Source organism: Prionailurus bengalensis, chromosome D1, assembly GCF_016509475.1.
Source record: "Prionailurus bengalensis isolate Pbe53 chromosome D1, Fcat_Pben_1.1_paternal_pri, whole genome shotgun sequence".
NCBI classification, from domain to species: Eukaryota; Metazoa; Chordata; class Mammalia; order Carnivora; family Felidae; genus Prionailurus; species Prionailurus bengalensis.
The window spans coordinates 17,620,183-17,636,374 of NC_057346.1; the positions used below are offsets into that span (position 1 = coordinate 17,620,183).

Genomic DNA, 16,192 nt, shown 5'->3' on the forward strand with positions numbered 1-16,192 from the left:
CGCCTCGCTCTCCACCCTTCTCCCAGCCCTGACAACTCAATCCAGCTGACATGACAGGAAATGAGAGGGAGCAACAGGGCCCACAGCCAAAAAAGGCCACTTCTCTTGGCTGAGGTGGAGAACAGGGGCGGGGGGCCCACCTCCCTCCCCCAGGCACCTTCTCTACACGGGTGACGGCACCTCCAGCAATGGGTCTGAAAGGGGAGGCTGGACTCCCCTTTCTGTCCTTGAAGCGCAAGAAGCTGAGGGCATGCTCCAGTAGAAATGGGGCCTAGGGAGCTGGGGTGACTTCCCAGAGGTGCAGCCGAGGGGATCAGATGTCACCTCAGGAAGACCAGGAGGATCTGGGGTGGGGTCAGAGTTGATCAGAGTTTGGGGACTACAGTATGCTGGACTCAGGTTTTGGCCTGTCGCTGAAAAAGCCCTCTAGCTATTGAGAAAGAGGGGGGAGGTAAGGGAAGCCGGGAGTGCTCATTTGTGTTTAATTTGCATCTCATTTGCATACGACTCTTTTGATGTCCAAAGGCAATGAAATTTCCTGCCCTTGCTTCTTTTTCCCTTTCTTTCCTCTGTTCCTTTCTAACCTCCAGGCAACCTCCAATCCCTCTTCCCTTCCCCACAGCTTTTCCTCTCCCAGGCCAAACAGAGCCGTGGAGTATTAGGCCCAGGCGGTTGGCACCTTCCCCATCATCTCCCATCTGCCCAGAACCCAAAAAGTTGCTTTCGTGGAGGAGATTCTGAGTTCTGGGAAAAGAGGGAGGGACACGGTTTTTTGTTTGTTTGTTTTCTTTCTGCATTCCCATTCAGCTCATCTAATTGAAACGATCATCAAGCAAGTCAGAGAGGGGCAGAATAGAGATTGTCCAACTCTGGCCTTTGCCCCCTCCTCTCATGCCCCAAACCCACCCAACCTTCTAAGCCCCAGGAAGACCACATGAAGGAGGAACAGGGAGAATGGAAGGGTCTCTGCTGTGCTGACTTGCCCACTTGCTGTGTGACCTTGAGCAAGTCCTTCCCCCGGTGGACCTGGCTTCCTCATATGCATGAGAATCGAGACTCCTCCCACCTCAAGTGACAGGATCTAAGAGGAGGGGAGACCCGCGCGCAGACATTGGAGGGGAGGACTAAAAGCGCCAGCACTGCAGCCGGGCAGATCCGTTCTAAATCCTAACTCTACTAGCCATCTACTAGCTGCATTAGCCTCCCTGAACCTCATCTATAAAAGGAGCCTAAAAATCGTATCTTCCTTCTGAAGCTGTACTTGGTAAATAAGAAAGGACATGCCTAGCATGTCACACCTTTCCTGGCAGATAGGAAGCACTCGGTCAATATTTATTGAATGAATGAAGGTGAGGTAATGTCTGTCACCCTCTCCCCAGGTCTCCTCCTCCCTTCCTCCCACTCCAGGTCTGCAATCCCAAGCTGTGCTTCCAACTGCGAACCTCCAAGGTCCCGCCTCTGCCCCAGTGGGCCCCGTCCCCAAGAGCTCCACCCCCATCTCAACCCCAGGGCCCCAGAATCGTGGCCTGCTGGAGCTAGAAGGCCCTCAGAAATCATTAGACACATGCCCCCTCTGGCTTCTGGAACACCAAAGCCCAGAAAAGAAAGGTAACTGCACAGGAATAGAGAAACAGGTCCCAGACGCGGTGGTCAGAGAATCAGACCCGCCGTGCGCCCAGCCACACAAATGCTATGCAAACTGACAAATGGAAATCTCAGGCACACGGGGTGGGGGGGATATAAACCATGTGCAGGCATTTTTCTAGCATGATGGCAGGTGAAAAACTGTTGTAGATAAGAAGTGGCCATCAGGTGAAGGAGCCACGCCTGAGGTGGAGGAGGGACGGGAAAGGAGGGAGAAGGGAAGGAAGGGACAGGTCAGAGGTGTCCTAAGGGGGCAGTCCCTGGGCTCAGGAGGCCTCCAAGAAGCCTGTCCCGATCTCTTACCCCAGCCAGAGAAAACAGGAAGACGGTCCTCTTCCCTCTTACCAAGGGTGGGAAGAAGAGAAGACGATGTGACTGGGGGAGGGTGGTTTGTGAGAACCTCAACAGGCACTGATTGGGACCTCCTGTTTCTCCGGGGCCACTGTGGCAGCCACTGGGCTCTCCCCGAAGCCTGTGTGTAACGGGCGCTGTGCTCAGTGCCGCGGGGGCAGCTGGTCAGTTAACAACCGGGAGGTAGGATAGGAAAAGCCCCCCAGAACCCGCCGCAAGGGCTATGAAGAACATTGAAGCGTTATGCTAATTTACTAAAAGATCAGATCACTTCCACCATCAGAAAAAAGGAGGCGGCATTTGAACTGTGCAGAGGGAGTAGCATACGGTGCTCAGAACAGGAGCCCTGATACCTACTGGCTGTGCAACACTGGGCAGGTTCTATTCTCTCAGCCTCACTTTACCCACCTGCCAAATGGAAATAATAACAGCCCCATTTATGAGCTGTTATGAGGACGAGACAAGATTGGAGGCCTTTAAAGTGTTGGTTAGCTCAGGGCCTGGCACCTAGTCAAAGCTCAATAAATGCTGGATATTGTAATAGGGATCATTGGGGTTGGTGGTGGGTAACATACCATCTGGAAAGAACACCTTAAACAAGGCAGAGAGGCAGAAAAGCTCTGGGCGTGTTCTGCGAGCAGGAAATAGTCCTTGAGACTAGGGTCAAGGTAGGTTGGTAGGGACACCAGTCTGGAAAGGAAGGCAAGGTCCTGTGCTCGTGGCTTTCTAGGTTTATAGGCACGTGGTTCCTTGGCCTTGGTGCCACCTCCTGGGACCCAAAGAACGGAGGATAAATATGGGGGGACCTCAGATGGTAAGTCCATGATGGGTGCTTACAAAGAGCATTGGAATGGGAGTCCAGAGACCTGACTGAGCCAGGCTCCATCACTAGGGATGTGTATGCCTTTGACAAGTCACTTCCCAGCTCTGCAGATGAGGCAGGTGGCTGTCCCCATGCCCCTGACGCTGGTAAATAATGTTCTCATCATCTTCTTCGAGAACCTCACGACCACCGCGGGCCTGGAGGGCAAGGCAAGGGGCGGTGTCTGCGCCGGAAAACGGACTAAGAAGCTGGGCCCCATCTAGCTCCCAGGATGTGGTGAGGATGTACTGGGGGGCGAGGTGCGCTCGGCCACCTGTGAAACTCCAACCAGATAGCTGCGAGCTCTGATAGGCACCCGCCGGGGGTTTACAGATGAGTGAAACAGTGCAGGAAGGGAAAGAGCCCGGTCTCCTGTCGCACAGCTGGTGAGCGCTTGAGAGGAGTCCAAAGCCAGCTTCTTTCCAGAACGTCCCCCACGGCTTTTCTAAAGGCTCTCGACTCCTTGCAGCGCTTACCCTTGGGGAGTGCGTCCAGACGGAAGCTCCAGCTCCGGCCCCGGCCGGACAATCCCTCAGGGGTTCCTAAAAAGGGCCAGCGGGACCAGGAGTCTGGGTCTCTGCGGGCGCGGTAGGGAGAGGCTGCCAGGCCGGGTTAGGGCAGACAGGTGTTCCGCAGGGTCGGGACCCGCCCCGCCAGCAGCCCCCGGCCGCCTCCCCCGGGCCCCCCGGCTCCTCGGATGCAAATCACCGGTTTGCATGGGCCCGGGGCCAGGCGCGGGGGCCCTGCCAGGGGGGGCGTGGCCGGCGGCCCCCGCCCGCGCCGCGCCGCGTGCTCACCTGGGGCGTGTGGCGATCCCGGCCGTGTCGAGCGCTGCCCGGGCGGGAGCAGCGGAGCGCGCGACAGCGGCGGCGACGGCCCCGGCAGCGGCTTCCACCGCGGCGGCGGCCGGGGGCGGGAGGAAGGAGACCCTGGCTTCCCAGTGGGCCCGGCCGGGGCAGACGCGAGGGGCCTGGGGGGGCGCTGGCTTTGGCCCCGCCTGGGGCAGGATGGTGAATCTGGAACCCATGCACCCAGGTGAGGGGCGGAGGGAGTGAGCGCTGACAGGTGTCCGCGAAGGGCAGCGGGGGCGAAGGAGAGGGGCACCGTTCTGGGGGGGGGGGGGGGGTCTTACTCCCCAGCGGCCAGGAGAGGGCAGTGTGGATAGCGGGTCAGCCAGGGGCCGGTGCGGGTATTTGGATGGGGTGGGGAGGTGGGGTGGGGTGGAGGAGCCCCTGGAAAAGAAGAGAGGTGGGGAATGGGGGGGGGGGCGGGGGGGGAGGTAAGGGCCGGGAGGGCTTCTGAGGCCTCCAGTCTGGAGACTGGCAGATGTGTGGGACTTGTGTGTGCTGAGCTGTTACAGTCTGGCTGGAGTTGCCCTGCTCACTGATTGCAGAAGGGTGGCTCACTCAGTCAGCCAGGGGTGTGGGCCCGGGAGCGCGTAAGTGAGGAAAGTACTTGTATCCACATGTTACGTGTTTTGTGTCTCGGGCGTTTATGGGAAGTGGAGGCAAAGTGGGCATTTGGAAGGTCTGGGGGGGGGGGAGGGGGGTCGCTAGGAGAGGTGAGGGGGGCCTGGCACTTACAGAGGCACACCTGGGGCGGGTGCCGTGCCACACATGTATCGATTAGGGCTTGTGGAAGCCTGTGTCCCTGTGTATCAGAGGTGAGTCTGCTGTCCTCAGGGGTGTGGGGGCAGGAGGTGGAGCAGACCCCATGTGTGAAGGCGTGCCCACCCACTCGCTCTGTGGCTCTTGGCAGTACTATAGGCCCAGTGCATGGTGGTGCTGGGGAATCTGGGTGCAGGGGCTGGTTAGGAGCTCTGCGGCACCCCGGAGGAAGAGCAGCCAGCCACACGGACCTGTTGGATGGGTGCTTCCAAGCCCCCCTTTGCTCCGGGCAGGGAACCTAGGAGGTGCAGATGCTTCTCCAGGAGTCAGTTTCCCCTACGTGTATGGCATGGGGGGTTGGCGTGAGGCAGGGCCCCTCCGTTCACCCTGCTGCTCCGTCCTTCCACAGACAGGCTAGGGCAGGAGCTGCTTCATCCTGAGCCGCTGGGCTTGGCGTTGGGGTGGGCTCTCTGGAGGTCGGAGGGTTTGAGTGGAAGACCAGACTCAAGGTGAAGAAGGCCAAACCTGATTTGGTCATTTCAAGTCGCCGATTTGCCTCTCAGAGAGGGCAGCACCACGTGACCTTGACTTAGGCTTTCCGGCCTGCTGATGGGGATTTTGTACCGCTCCTCCTTTCTGGAGGAGTAGAGAGGAAGAGTGAGGACAGGTAGATTTCCTGACCTACCCCCAAGGAGCAGAGCAGTCGGGAGGCTTTGTGGCCCTTCCAGGCACGTGAGGAGCAGGTACGTGAGGAGACCCAGGGTCCGCAGTTCCCCAGACTTGGTCTTGGCGGGGCTGAATGAAAAAGGCAGGCTGCCGGAGAGATACGGACTCCGAGTGGATCCCCAGGTGCTAGGACATGTCAGGAAGGGCCAGGTGAGGCCAAAGGAAGCATCCAACTGGGTGTCATCCAATATCTGGAGGAAGTCAGTTTCCAGACCCCGTCGCACGGAACGTGGAGCTGGGGACCCCTGGGGGGCAGATCCTCTATCCTCCCCGCTTTACTTCCTACCAAGAAGCCTCAGGCTGGAATGGGAGCAAGACCTCAGAAAGGTGGGCCCTCAGCCGGAAGTTCTGTAGGGCCAAGATCAGAGACTTCCTAGGGGTTTTCCACCTCATTGTCTCCCGGAGGTTCCTGCTCTGGGGGAAGGGCGAGGAAGTGGGACAGCTAGGACCCAGCAGGGATCTGGCGGAGAGAGGAGAGCTGTGTGGCCGACCGGGAGAGGGCCAAGCCCCCTCACACCTTGGCCTCGGAGGAAGCTCCAGGCTGACCCTTCCCTCACTCACCTCCTGGAGGCAGGGGTTCCAAACACAAAAGGGGAGATTGAGCTAAACCCAAGGTGGGGTCCCCATCTACCATGGGTGGGTTACCTGATTCACCTGTCCACACTTACCCCTCCCCGGCCCACTTCTTTAGTCTGTCTGCACTGCCCTGTGAGCTTTCTCAGTCTTGGCCACTCAGCGGTATCTGGTTCCCCTTTAGTGGCACCCCAAAGGGATCTCTCAGTTTGGGACTTCCTGCGGATCTCTCCGACTGGGTCTCCATTCGAGGGCTCTCCTTGCTGGGTCTTCTTGGGCTTTTCAGTCTGAGGTCATCCTTGTGGGGTCTTTCAGTGTGGGCTCTGCCACAGGGTCTGGAGGGAGGGTCCCTCTCTAGGGTCTCTCGGTTCAGGATCCTCTGGGTGGAAATTTGGTCTCTCCTGAGTTGTATTTTATTCCCTCCCAGTAATTCTGTGTCCTGCTGCTTCTTCACATACAGCGCTTCCCCTGAGAATTTCCAGTCCTGGGCCCTCAGAGACTCCTCCTCACTTGATTTACTGGAGCGATTTGGGTGGGGAAAGGAGGGAGAAGAAGAGCATAAAAAGTAGGGTCCCGCATTCAGGTCCACGGGCAACGTGGCCCCCAACCCGGCCCAGCTTGCCACTCCTGTGACCCAGGTGTAAGCCATGATTCGGGTCGGCCTGGGTCTCAGCTCTTTGTACTTTCTAGAGCCATCTCTCTCCAGGAACATGAACGCTTGAGCAGGCGTGAGGTCACCAGAGCTGGGGACACCCCAGCCAAGGGGGGGTCCTCCCACTCCTGGGTCAGAAACAGGCAGAGGGGTAGATAAGAGTCAGGCAGACAGCTGGGGAGGGACAGAAGAAACAGAGGAAAACAGTGGGAATGGAGCGGGGACACTGGGTTGGCCCCGGGGCGTCTCTTTCTCTGTCTCCTCACTGTGAGCTGTTTCCTGTCAGGTTTGGGGTAAGTCTCACAGGCTGATACCAGTTACAGCTCGGGGATACCGTTTGGATTTGGAAGATCTCACTGTGAGGGGAAGTGGCTTTCTCTTGAAGAGGAAGTGAGAGAAGTCTACTCCAGGAAAAGAGTTCGAGCCATGAGTAGTTCAGAAGTAGGACGGGTGGGCCCCCTGCTTTCCCTCTGGTAGATGTGCCCCCGTCAGCGAGTGTGTGAGGAAGTCAGGAGGGACCTCCTTCACAGAGATGGATATGGACAGTAGAAGACAGAAGGGTGGGCTCTCTGCTTTCCCGGCATAGCCTGGAACTGGGGGTTCAGGACACTATGGACACTCGGCCTGTAGCCTGGGAGAAATACCGTCCCTTGGACTTGGCTCCTTCAGGCTCACGTGCACACCCCGATTCACAGATGTGTGAAGAGGGGCCGCTCATAGGTCATGCCAAGGCACAGGGAGGGCAAGGCCGACGTCTTGCCCCAGCTTCAGGGTGTGGTGGTGCCGGTGAGGCAGATGAGGGTCTTGTGTCTGGTAACTGGGATCCACACGGATCCACGTACAGAGCAGCCGAGCCTCCCCAGGGAAGGGAGTGATGGCCAGGAGCCTACTCAGTCGCCTGCCTGCAGAGATAAGAACAGCCGGGAAGGCTAGCCCCACCCCACACCTCTCTCACTCAACCCCCGGCTAGTGCTGTCAGACAGGCATTCGGCTATGGTGGCTTGGGGAGTTTCGGTGTTGGCCCATTTTTAGGCTGAGACCCAAGAGCTCGTCCCACCCATCAGCCTCCTACCCACAAGAACTGGTTCTCAGTATCTTAGCATCCTGTGGGACTTCTGAAGGGCTTCTGTAGATCATCTCAGTCTGCCCCTCCATTCAGGCTCCAATCCCTGTCCAATCCCAAAGCGTCACCATGTCGCTCCCGTGTGGGTACATCAAACGAGAAGATGTCCTGGCAGAGTACGGCCCTTTGCCTCCTTCAAAAGTCATTTTTAGGGGCGCCTGGGTGGCGCAGTCGGTTAAGCGTCCGACTTCAGCCAGGTCACGATCTCGCGGTCCGTGAGTTCGAGCCCCGCGTCAGGCTCTGGGCTGATGGCTCGGAGCCTGGAGCCTGTTTCCGATTCTGTGTCTCCCTCTCTCTCTGCCCCTCCCCCGTTCATGCTCTGTCTCTCTCTGTCCCAAAAATAAATAAACGTTGAAAAAAAATTTTTTTTAAAAAAGTCATTTTTAGACATGATTAGGACTACCTTTTAAGCTAATTTAAAGGATATGTGAGATGACTCTTGGCTATATTTAAAGGCGATGCAGGGAAAGGGTGTCAGAAGGGAGTCTGGGTTACGGGCATGAAATTATGGTTTAGCTCAACAGTTACCCCGCTTAAATGTCAGGAATTGGAAACAGGTTGATTTGAGAATCTGGTCATCAATCCCAGCCTTACTGCCTCTTAAACTCTTACTGTCCCCATGAGCTCCTTCCCTGTGAAGTCAGCATTTGGAGGACGCCTAAGGCTTTCCAGGTAAAGGACAAATTACAATAGCGCCGAGACAGAAAACCAAAGCTATTTCTTGTTATGGGAAAAGGGGGCTAACATAAAGCTGAGGTATCTGTTTAGTTCATTCATTTATCCCATGCTTAATTTGCACCAGGAACTGAGCCAGGCAGTTTTCATTCAGCATTTGGTTTGCTCCTTGAAAGAACTCTAGGAAGGAGCATTATTCCCCCCCCCCTTTTTTTTTACTTGAGAAAACCGAGGTTCAAATAGGTAGCCGGGGTCCCCCAGCTAGTTAACTATAGCACTGGGATTTTAATCCAGGTCTGCCTGCCACCAAAACCAGTGCTCTGAATTCCGTGTGCTACGGAAGCAGGTTAAAAAAAAACTCCTGAAAGGGAAGACTTGCCCCCCTCCCCTACCTTCCGGGCAGTCTCAGACCTCTTCCTCAGCACCCCTGAAGAACCCCTATGGGGGAGTGTGAGCTGAGCAGATCTGTGTTTGGTAATGCCCAGCTCCAGGGGTGGAACGAAGCAAAGCCCACTTCTTTATTGGAGCAGAAGGTGAGCCGCAGCTGAAGCCCTTTGCAGATGCATCCAGGTGACCCACGCTAGTTATTCTGCATATTCACGCACGACAGACCGTACAGAAAGTTTCAAACTGCAGCCGGAAGGACTTACGTTAGGCTCAAGAAATGGCTGTCTAGAGAGGGCCGCGTGGGGCTCCGAGCATTTACCTGGGAGTCATCGCTTTGGCGGGTCTCAAAATATTCCTCAAGTCACGGTGGCTCCTAAAGTTGCTTATTCCAGCCTCTGCTTCTGGGTTGTTCTAAGGGTTGGAGAGCCTCTGTCTGAATCTGCCCCCCCCCACATGCCCCCCACCCCCACCCGACTCCGTCTCTGTCTTGCTTGGCATGGCAGTCACCCCTCCTGCACTATAGTCACTACACCCCCAGGGGCCACAGTGGAAATCTCTGCCAGAGCCACACACATCATTGCCCTAAAAAAAAAAAAAAAAAAGTAGTTTTTTTCCCCCCGCTTTTCCTGGGGCAGAGGTCCGCCCTTTTTCCTCATCCTGATCATCTCCAGACCTCCGGGGTCCACACTGCCAACTGCCTGATTACCTGATGCAAATTAAGACTGCCTGCTTCACTGGGATTGGCTGGGGAGCCGGGTATGCAAATTGCCTCACCAAGACTTTATCTGGTTTGAAAGAGTTAAAGTGCTGCCCCAGAGAAGAGGGTGGGGGTGGTGTGTGTGTGGGGGGGGTCAACACGATTTGAATAAAATATTCTTCTGTCTTTAACGGCTTCAGTATTTGGGTGGTTTAATAAGGAGAGGAGCTGAGAAGAGTGAGTTAGTTCAAAGTTGCCTCTTTGCTTCTCTCTGCTGATCCTGGAGGAGACTTAGGGGCCTCTTAGGTGGTGGCAGCTGTCTGTTAAGGGTAAATGTTTAATTTATTGAAATGAAGCAGGGCAGAGAGGCCGGACCAGCAGCACTAGGGGGCTGAGATCAGGCCTGGTGTGGGTATTCTCTCTCTGCGGGGCACTGACCCACCCACCATCCCTTTCTCACTGAGCACGTTGAAGGAGTAGGAAAGAAGGTAAGGATCCCCAGAGGAGAGGATCTCCGGAGGGGCCACACAGGGGCTAGGATTTCATCCCCAGACGGTGGGCAGACCTCCGAGAGCCAGATAGAGAACAGGGGCAGGAGTTGGGCAAGAAAGGTGAGAAAGGCAAGCCTTCGCTCAAGGGTACTCTTAACCCCCAGGGTAGGGTTATGACAGGGCAGGGGTGAGGGAGAGACATATTTCTGCCGCTACTTACAAAAATAAAATAAAATAAATCCCCCCAATCCCAAAGGAAACGAGGATTGAAAATGGGAAGCCTTCTCCCCCACCCCCCACCTCGCTGTACCCCTCCCCTTGTTAAATTTTTACCAACTGAGACTGGTGATTGAAGGAAGTGGCCATGAAGGATGCAAAAGGTGAGAGGTCCCACAGTAGCTGTGGGGAGGGGGAAGAAAGGCCAGGGAAAGGAGGCAAGCCTGGGAGGAGGGGATTTGTGCCCTGAGCTCATGAATATTCTAATGGTTGTATGTTCGGGGGAATCAGGAATTTGAAAGTCTGATGGTTGTTGTAATTACACATTCATCTTTGCTGTTTAGCTAAAGCCACATATGTCATAGCAAGAAAAATTGTGGCCTGTTATTAAAATCAGTTGTGTTTTCCCTGCAGATATCAAGATGAGTGGGGATGTAGCGGATTCCACGGATGCTCGAAGTGCCCTCAGCCAGGTGGAGACAGGTAAGGGTCTTCTCTTCTGGGGACTGCAACAAGAAAGCCCGGGCAGGAGAGAGTTGTTGAAAATCATCGAACAATGCGGTATTTTTCTCTCACTCAGTCTTTCGGCCAATCAGACCCCAAAGCTGAGAGTCTTAGGAAATGAAGGAATTCCTTAGAGACATGGGATATGCCCCTGGAGTCTTTCAACGCTAGATGTTGGTCTAGGGTGGAACACAATCTCTGGGACTAGTCTAGGAAAGGGCCAGATCCTCAAAAACAAAATGGAAACAGAAAAGTTAGGGAAGACACTGACATATTTTATTTTATTTTATTATTGTTACTTTTTTTTTTTTTTAACATTTATTCACTTTTTGAGAGACAGAGACAGACGTGAGGAGGGCAGGGGGCAGAGAGAGAGAGGGAGACACCGAATCGGAAGCAGGCTCCAGGCTCTGTGCTGACAGCTCAGAGCCCGACGCGGGGCTCAAACTCACAAACTGCGAGATCATGACCTGAGCCAAAGTCGGGCGCTTAACCGACTGAGCCACCCAGGCGCCCCGAGACTGACCTTTTGATATGCCATTCCAACACCCTTAGAAGCACCAGGCTGTGTTTCTAGCTGCTGCTGACTGATAGAAAGCATGACCTGCCTTCAGTAGATGGGGATTAAGGCCTTTTAACCCCAGATTTCTCAATAGGCCTAGGCAAGGAACAAGCCAAGAGGCCAAATTATGTGCATGTGGGTGGTAAATAGACCCAGAAAGAAAGGCTTGGTGCCTGGAGATGACTTTGCTTTGTGAAGAAGAGAAAGAGGACAGGAAAGAATTGAGAAGAAAGTTTCGTAGCACTCTGCTTTTAACTCCACCGTCCAAGCTTTGCTTTGAAAGCTCCATATAATTAAAAAGAACTTAGAGAAACATGAGTATAAATTGTAACACCACCAAATAACTTTAATAGCCTTCCAACAAGACCTCAATTAGTCTTTCATCTGGATCATTAGAGACATAGAAATTAGAAGTGGAAGAGAATCAATGTCCCCCAGAGCTAAACTCTTTTCCCAAGTCTTCAGGTGCAGTCTAGTTCCATTCTAGAAGCTTGGGTCGAGGACAAGATAATTGGGGGTCTTGTCGGGGGCATCTGGAGGATATGTTTACCATAAGCTTTTCTGCCGCCCTATTTAATATCGAAACAATGCCTATCGCATGGGTAGCAATATGCATTGGAGCTGTAGGTTTTATATTTTGCTTTGTGAGCACGGACAGCTGGGCTAGGAGAATACGGGCCAGTTCCACTCAATTTTCAATCGATTTAACCGCTGAGTATGTTTTACTGAGGGTCTGTGGAAGGGGGCACATTTTCTCCCCGGTTGAGAAGAAAATTCCCTCCAACCTGAAGAACTGGAGCAAGGCTTTAAAATCAGTTCAGCTGGAGAGTGGTAGGCGCAGCCTATTCCCTGGACAAGAATCAGACTCCAGAAGCCACTATTCAGGAGAAGCTGGGCGGCCCTTTCCTGGTTAGCAGGCTGGCGGGAGCCACCTCTGCTCACCCGGGCCAGCTGTACTGCCCCCGGTGTGTGGGGCCACAACTAAGAGAGTGCCAGTGCGGGAAGACCACCCTTAGCAGGCTGGCACGGGTGTTCTGTTACCAGTGACGCAACCAAGTTCAGGGTAACAGTGTTGGGAGTGGGAAGGAGCTACGTGGGACCCTAGGAGGTGAGCCAGGGGAGAAATGGAGTTCAGATCCCTGGTGGGGGTTAGGAAGGTTAAGGCGTTAAGAGATAAACCGAGCGCTTTCTAGCCTCCTCTCTGGGACCGCGGGAGCTAGGTGCAGACTAAGTTGAAGGAGAAAGAATCCGAACATTAGCTGGGACTTTGGGAATCTGCTTGTCCTCCGGTTTCGTACGTGACCTTCTACCAGCCACTTTGCCTCCTTAGGAGGCAGGAATAGAAGACCTTTGAAGGGTATGGATTTAGAATCACACAGACCTAGGGTAAAAATCACAGCTTAGCTGCTCACCACCTGTATGATCTGATAAGTTAGCCTTGTCATTTCTGTACGGGGCGGGGTGGGGGGCAATTAATGCCCAACTTAGAGCGTGGGTTGAGAGCTCACTGCAATGATGTTTAGCACGGTGCTTGACACATGGCCACTGTGATCATTACCTCTGATGGCATCATCAAGATTCTGTGATTCTGGAGTTTACAGAAGGCACATCAGGGCTAAGCACTTTGGGGCTCCCGGTAGCTGGGGTGCCCTTCTCGTCAGGCCCAGTGGGTCAGCCCTGGAGGCTGGTTTTTCTCATTTCACATTCAGCAAAGGATTCTGTGTGGGTCTTCTTCTACTCCATGGAGACCAAGAAGTTTGTGCTGTCTGGAACTTCACCCCCTAGATTCTTTACTTCTAGGGACTCAGCGCCGTGGCTGGTAGCACCCATACTTAGGTGATCATCAAATTACTGTAGGTTTTTAAGGGCAAGAAAAAAGAGCCAGCTAATTAAAGTAACCAAACTTCCTGGAAAGTCATTCTGACTCATTTTTTACAGAGAAAAGCTTATTATGAGTCACAATGGTTACCAACTTGGTTAAATGGCTTCCTTTGGATTTTTAAAAGGCAGATTCCCCTTCCCAGCAGTGCATGAATTAGGGGGTGGTTTGTCTCTGAGTTTTAAAGGAACTACAAACAAAGGTGACCTAGAAACCCCCAGCTCCCTGAGAGCACCTTCTGTGTTGTGTGAAATCCCCAAGGGGCACGAGGGTTGGGAACTGGAAAAGGGAAGGCATTTCCCCATCCACACAGGCTAGGACTGCAAAGGAGAGCATTCTCAGGTCTAGACACAGACCTCCTGGCTGGCAGAGACCTGGCAGGCAGCTCATCCTGCCCTTTCCTCCTGCTTACGAGGAGCCGAAGCGCGGACAGAGGATCAACTAACTGCCGAAGACCTCAGAGTATCTCTATGGCAGCGCTAGGGACCAGAGAAGCTTCCTAGCCCGCTCGGCCCTCTCTTCCTACACCACCTCCCCCCGCCACCAAGAGAGGACTGAAGCCAAGTTTCTAGATTTCTGAATCATTAGCGTTTCCATCCTTTCTTTTATCTCCCTGGCTGTTGTTTTCCCTTCATTCCTGAGACTCACGACACTTTTTTTGCTGTTCTCAATTGGGTATTGAGTGGTCGATAAACATACACGGGCTTACCCACATTTCACCAGCCCCCAGGTCTGTAACTGACAACGCCTAAGCACCCAAACGGCTAACCTTAGGACTTTAGACCACACTGGTCACCATGTAGCCTCAAACACAGGCAAGGACAAATACGGTGGGCACGGAAAAAAAAGGAGAGAAAGCCCAGCCACGTGCACAGAGCCTCTTCCCCACACCTGGGCACCTGTATGTGCATTCACACTCACCATCTCATTTCACTCTTACCATCCCTGTTTTTATCAATGAGGGAACTGTGGCTGAAGAATGAGAAACTAGGGGCACCCGGGTGGTCCAGTGAGTTAAGCATCTGATTCTTGACTTTGGCTCAGGTCATGATCTCAGGGTTCACGAGTTCGAGGCCCATGCCAGCCTCCGAACTGCTCGGGATTCTCTCTCTCCCTCTCTCGCTGCCCCTCCCCTGCTTGCGCATGCGTGCGTGCTCTCTCTCTTTCAAAATAAAGAGATTAGTTTAACAAAAAAATAAAAACAAAAAAGGAATGGAAAACTAATTTGCCCAGGATCGTACAGCTTCTAACCAGGAATCAAACTCAGGCCTGTCTGACTCCATTAGATTCTTATCTTGGCTCTGCCATTAACTCCCTGCAGATTATTGGGCAAACATTTCCCCACCGGGACCTTTATTTTCCTCCCATAAAAGAGGGATTTGGGCTGGATGATGTCTAAGAGCTGAACCTTGAAAACAGTGTACACGTTCTGCTTTTCCAAATTCTCTGCCATCACTTTCCACGTCCTGTATTCGTGGGAAGGCTTCCTTTGTGTGGAGCCCTCCCTCTCTACCCATGGCCCTCTGCCCCTCCCCCACTCATGCTCTGACTCTCTCTCTCTCTCTCTCTCTCTCTCTTAAAAATAAATAAACATTAAAAAATTTTTTAAATAACAGAGCTCACTCGAGCACCTAATGTATTTGGCCTTTGCAACAATTTGGTGCAGGTAGATATCATCATCCCACTTTGAAGAGGAAACTGAGGCCGGTGATGGGAAAGAATGTTCGCTGCTTTTCCCAAGATCCCACACCTAGCAAATGACAGAATCAAACCTGGGTCTTCCTGGTGACTTTCTACCCCAAGATGGTGGTGGGAAGACTGGGGACCAACACAGGAACCAGGGATAGAGGACACAAGAAAGTGGTAACATCAGGAGAGATGCCAAGATTGTGGAGGGTGGCACTGGTCGGAGGGGCTGGAGGGAAGCCAAGCCTCTGGAAGGTGGGTTGGTCTAGTCCAAGAGGCAGAAGCCCTGTCTGGGGCCAAAACACGCTTGCCAGGAAAGAGCAGGAACTCTGGTGAACTGGAGGCAGGGGTGAGAATCTGGCCACAGAGAGAATTTCTCCTTCCCTTCTCTCCTCCTGAGCCGGCCTCACCAATGCACCAGTCTCCCCCGACCCAACCCTTTGAGGGGGCAGTGAGGCGGGCTTGCAAACCCAAACAAGAGGGGAGCAAATTCCTTGGCCCCCTCGTCCTGCTCGGAGATATGGGAAGGAAGAATCCTGTGACGGGGGCCAGGGGAAGCCAGGGAGCTAGAGACGAGGGAGGGGCTGAGCTGAGTCACTTGTCCATTCCTGCTGCCCTTCTCCACCCTCAGCTGTCCTGTCTGTGAGGTGGCGGGACTAATCCCTGCCCCACCTTCCAGAAGGACCGCCAAGGCATCTTAGCTGTTTGGGGACCCTTTGCGCATCACCCTGAGAACCTCCAACATGGTTTTAGGAAGGAATGGGCATGATCACATGGGGGGGGGGGGTGCATACAGGCTAGTGGCTCTCGTGAGACCCCACAGGAAGAATAAGTAACTGACCCAAGACTACAAAGTCCCTCTGAACCAATTCATTCCTCGCCACCTCCAGCCTACTGAGTCCCCAAGAAAAGAAGCCGAGGGTAAAGAAACTGTCTCAAGACAACCAAGAAGCGAGGTTCCAGGCAGAAACAGGCAGAAGCCTTTTAGAGATGTCTGTGGCTTTCGATCCAAATATTTACGGAACACAAATATCCTTTCAATGACCGAGAGGACAGCAGGCATCTACGAAGTACTTGAGGGGAAGGGGAAGAATGGTCTCCTATTGACAACCCGTTCTAAACGAGGTACACGTGCACACACACACCCGTCCTTTTCGTGATTAAATGGGAGTGGGTATGAGCATGCTTTGCAAAGTGTGTGCCAGTGCACCAATACAATCCATCATTTCGGTTGATAATTATCAGAAACGTTCAGGAGACAAGACAAAGCTCTGTCACTGAGGAATGTGGGACAAGTCAACTTGTGCCCTAGACTTGAGTTTCCTCGCTGTAATGGGAGGGGGGAGCTGGAAGAGGAAGAGGAAGAGAATGGATTCGTGGGCTCTAGGATTTGCCCCGGGTGGCACTGGACCTGTGGCCCAGTCTGCACCTGCTCTGTCTTCACCTCTCTTGAAGAGAAAATTGAAACCCCACAGTCCTTCCAAGTGGCCAGGGGGGACTGATACGAATTCTTGAGGATGTAAGGATTCTGGGGATGTAGGGATTCTTGTCCATGCC

The 16,192-nt window shown here is 53.7% G+C and overlaps 1 protein-coding gene across 2 annotated transcripts in view; it reads left to right on the forward strand.

Annotated features, from left to right (window-relative positions):
• The first annotated feature begins 3,760 nt into the window (after positions 1-3,760).
• The window catches only part of POU2F3 (POU class 2 homeobox 3), a 79,345-nt gene continuing 66,913 nt past the window's right edge, over positions 3,761-16,192 (forward strand). The window contains exons 1-2 of one of the 2 annotated variants that reach the window (XM_043579636.1): positions 3,761-3,892; positions 10,419-10,487. In XM_043579636.1, coding sequence (XP_043435571.1) covers positions 3,865-3,892; positions 10,419-10,487 — 97 coding nt within the window. In that variant the 5' untranslated portion in view covers positions 3,761-3,864. Of the gene's footprint in view, positions 3,893-10,418; positions 10,488-16,192 lie in introns of those variants that run through there. The other variant, XM_043579637.1, reaches the window with a different exon arrangement.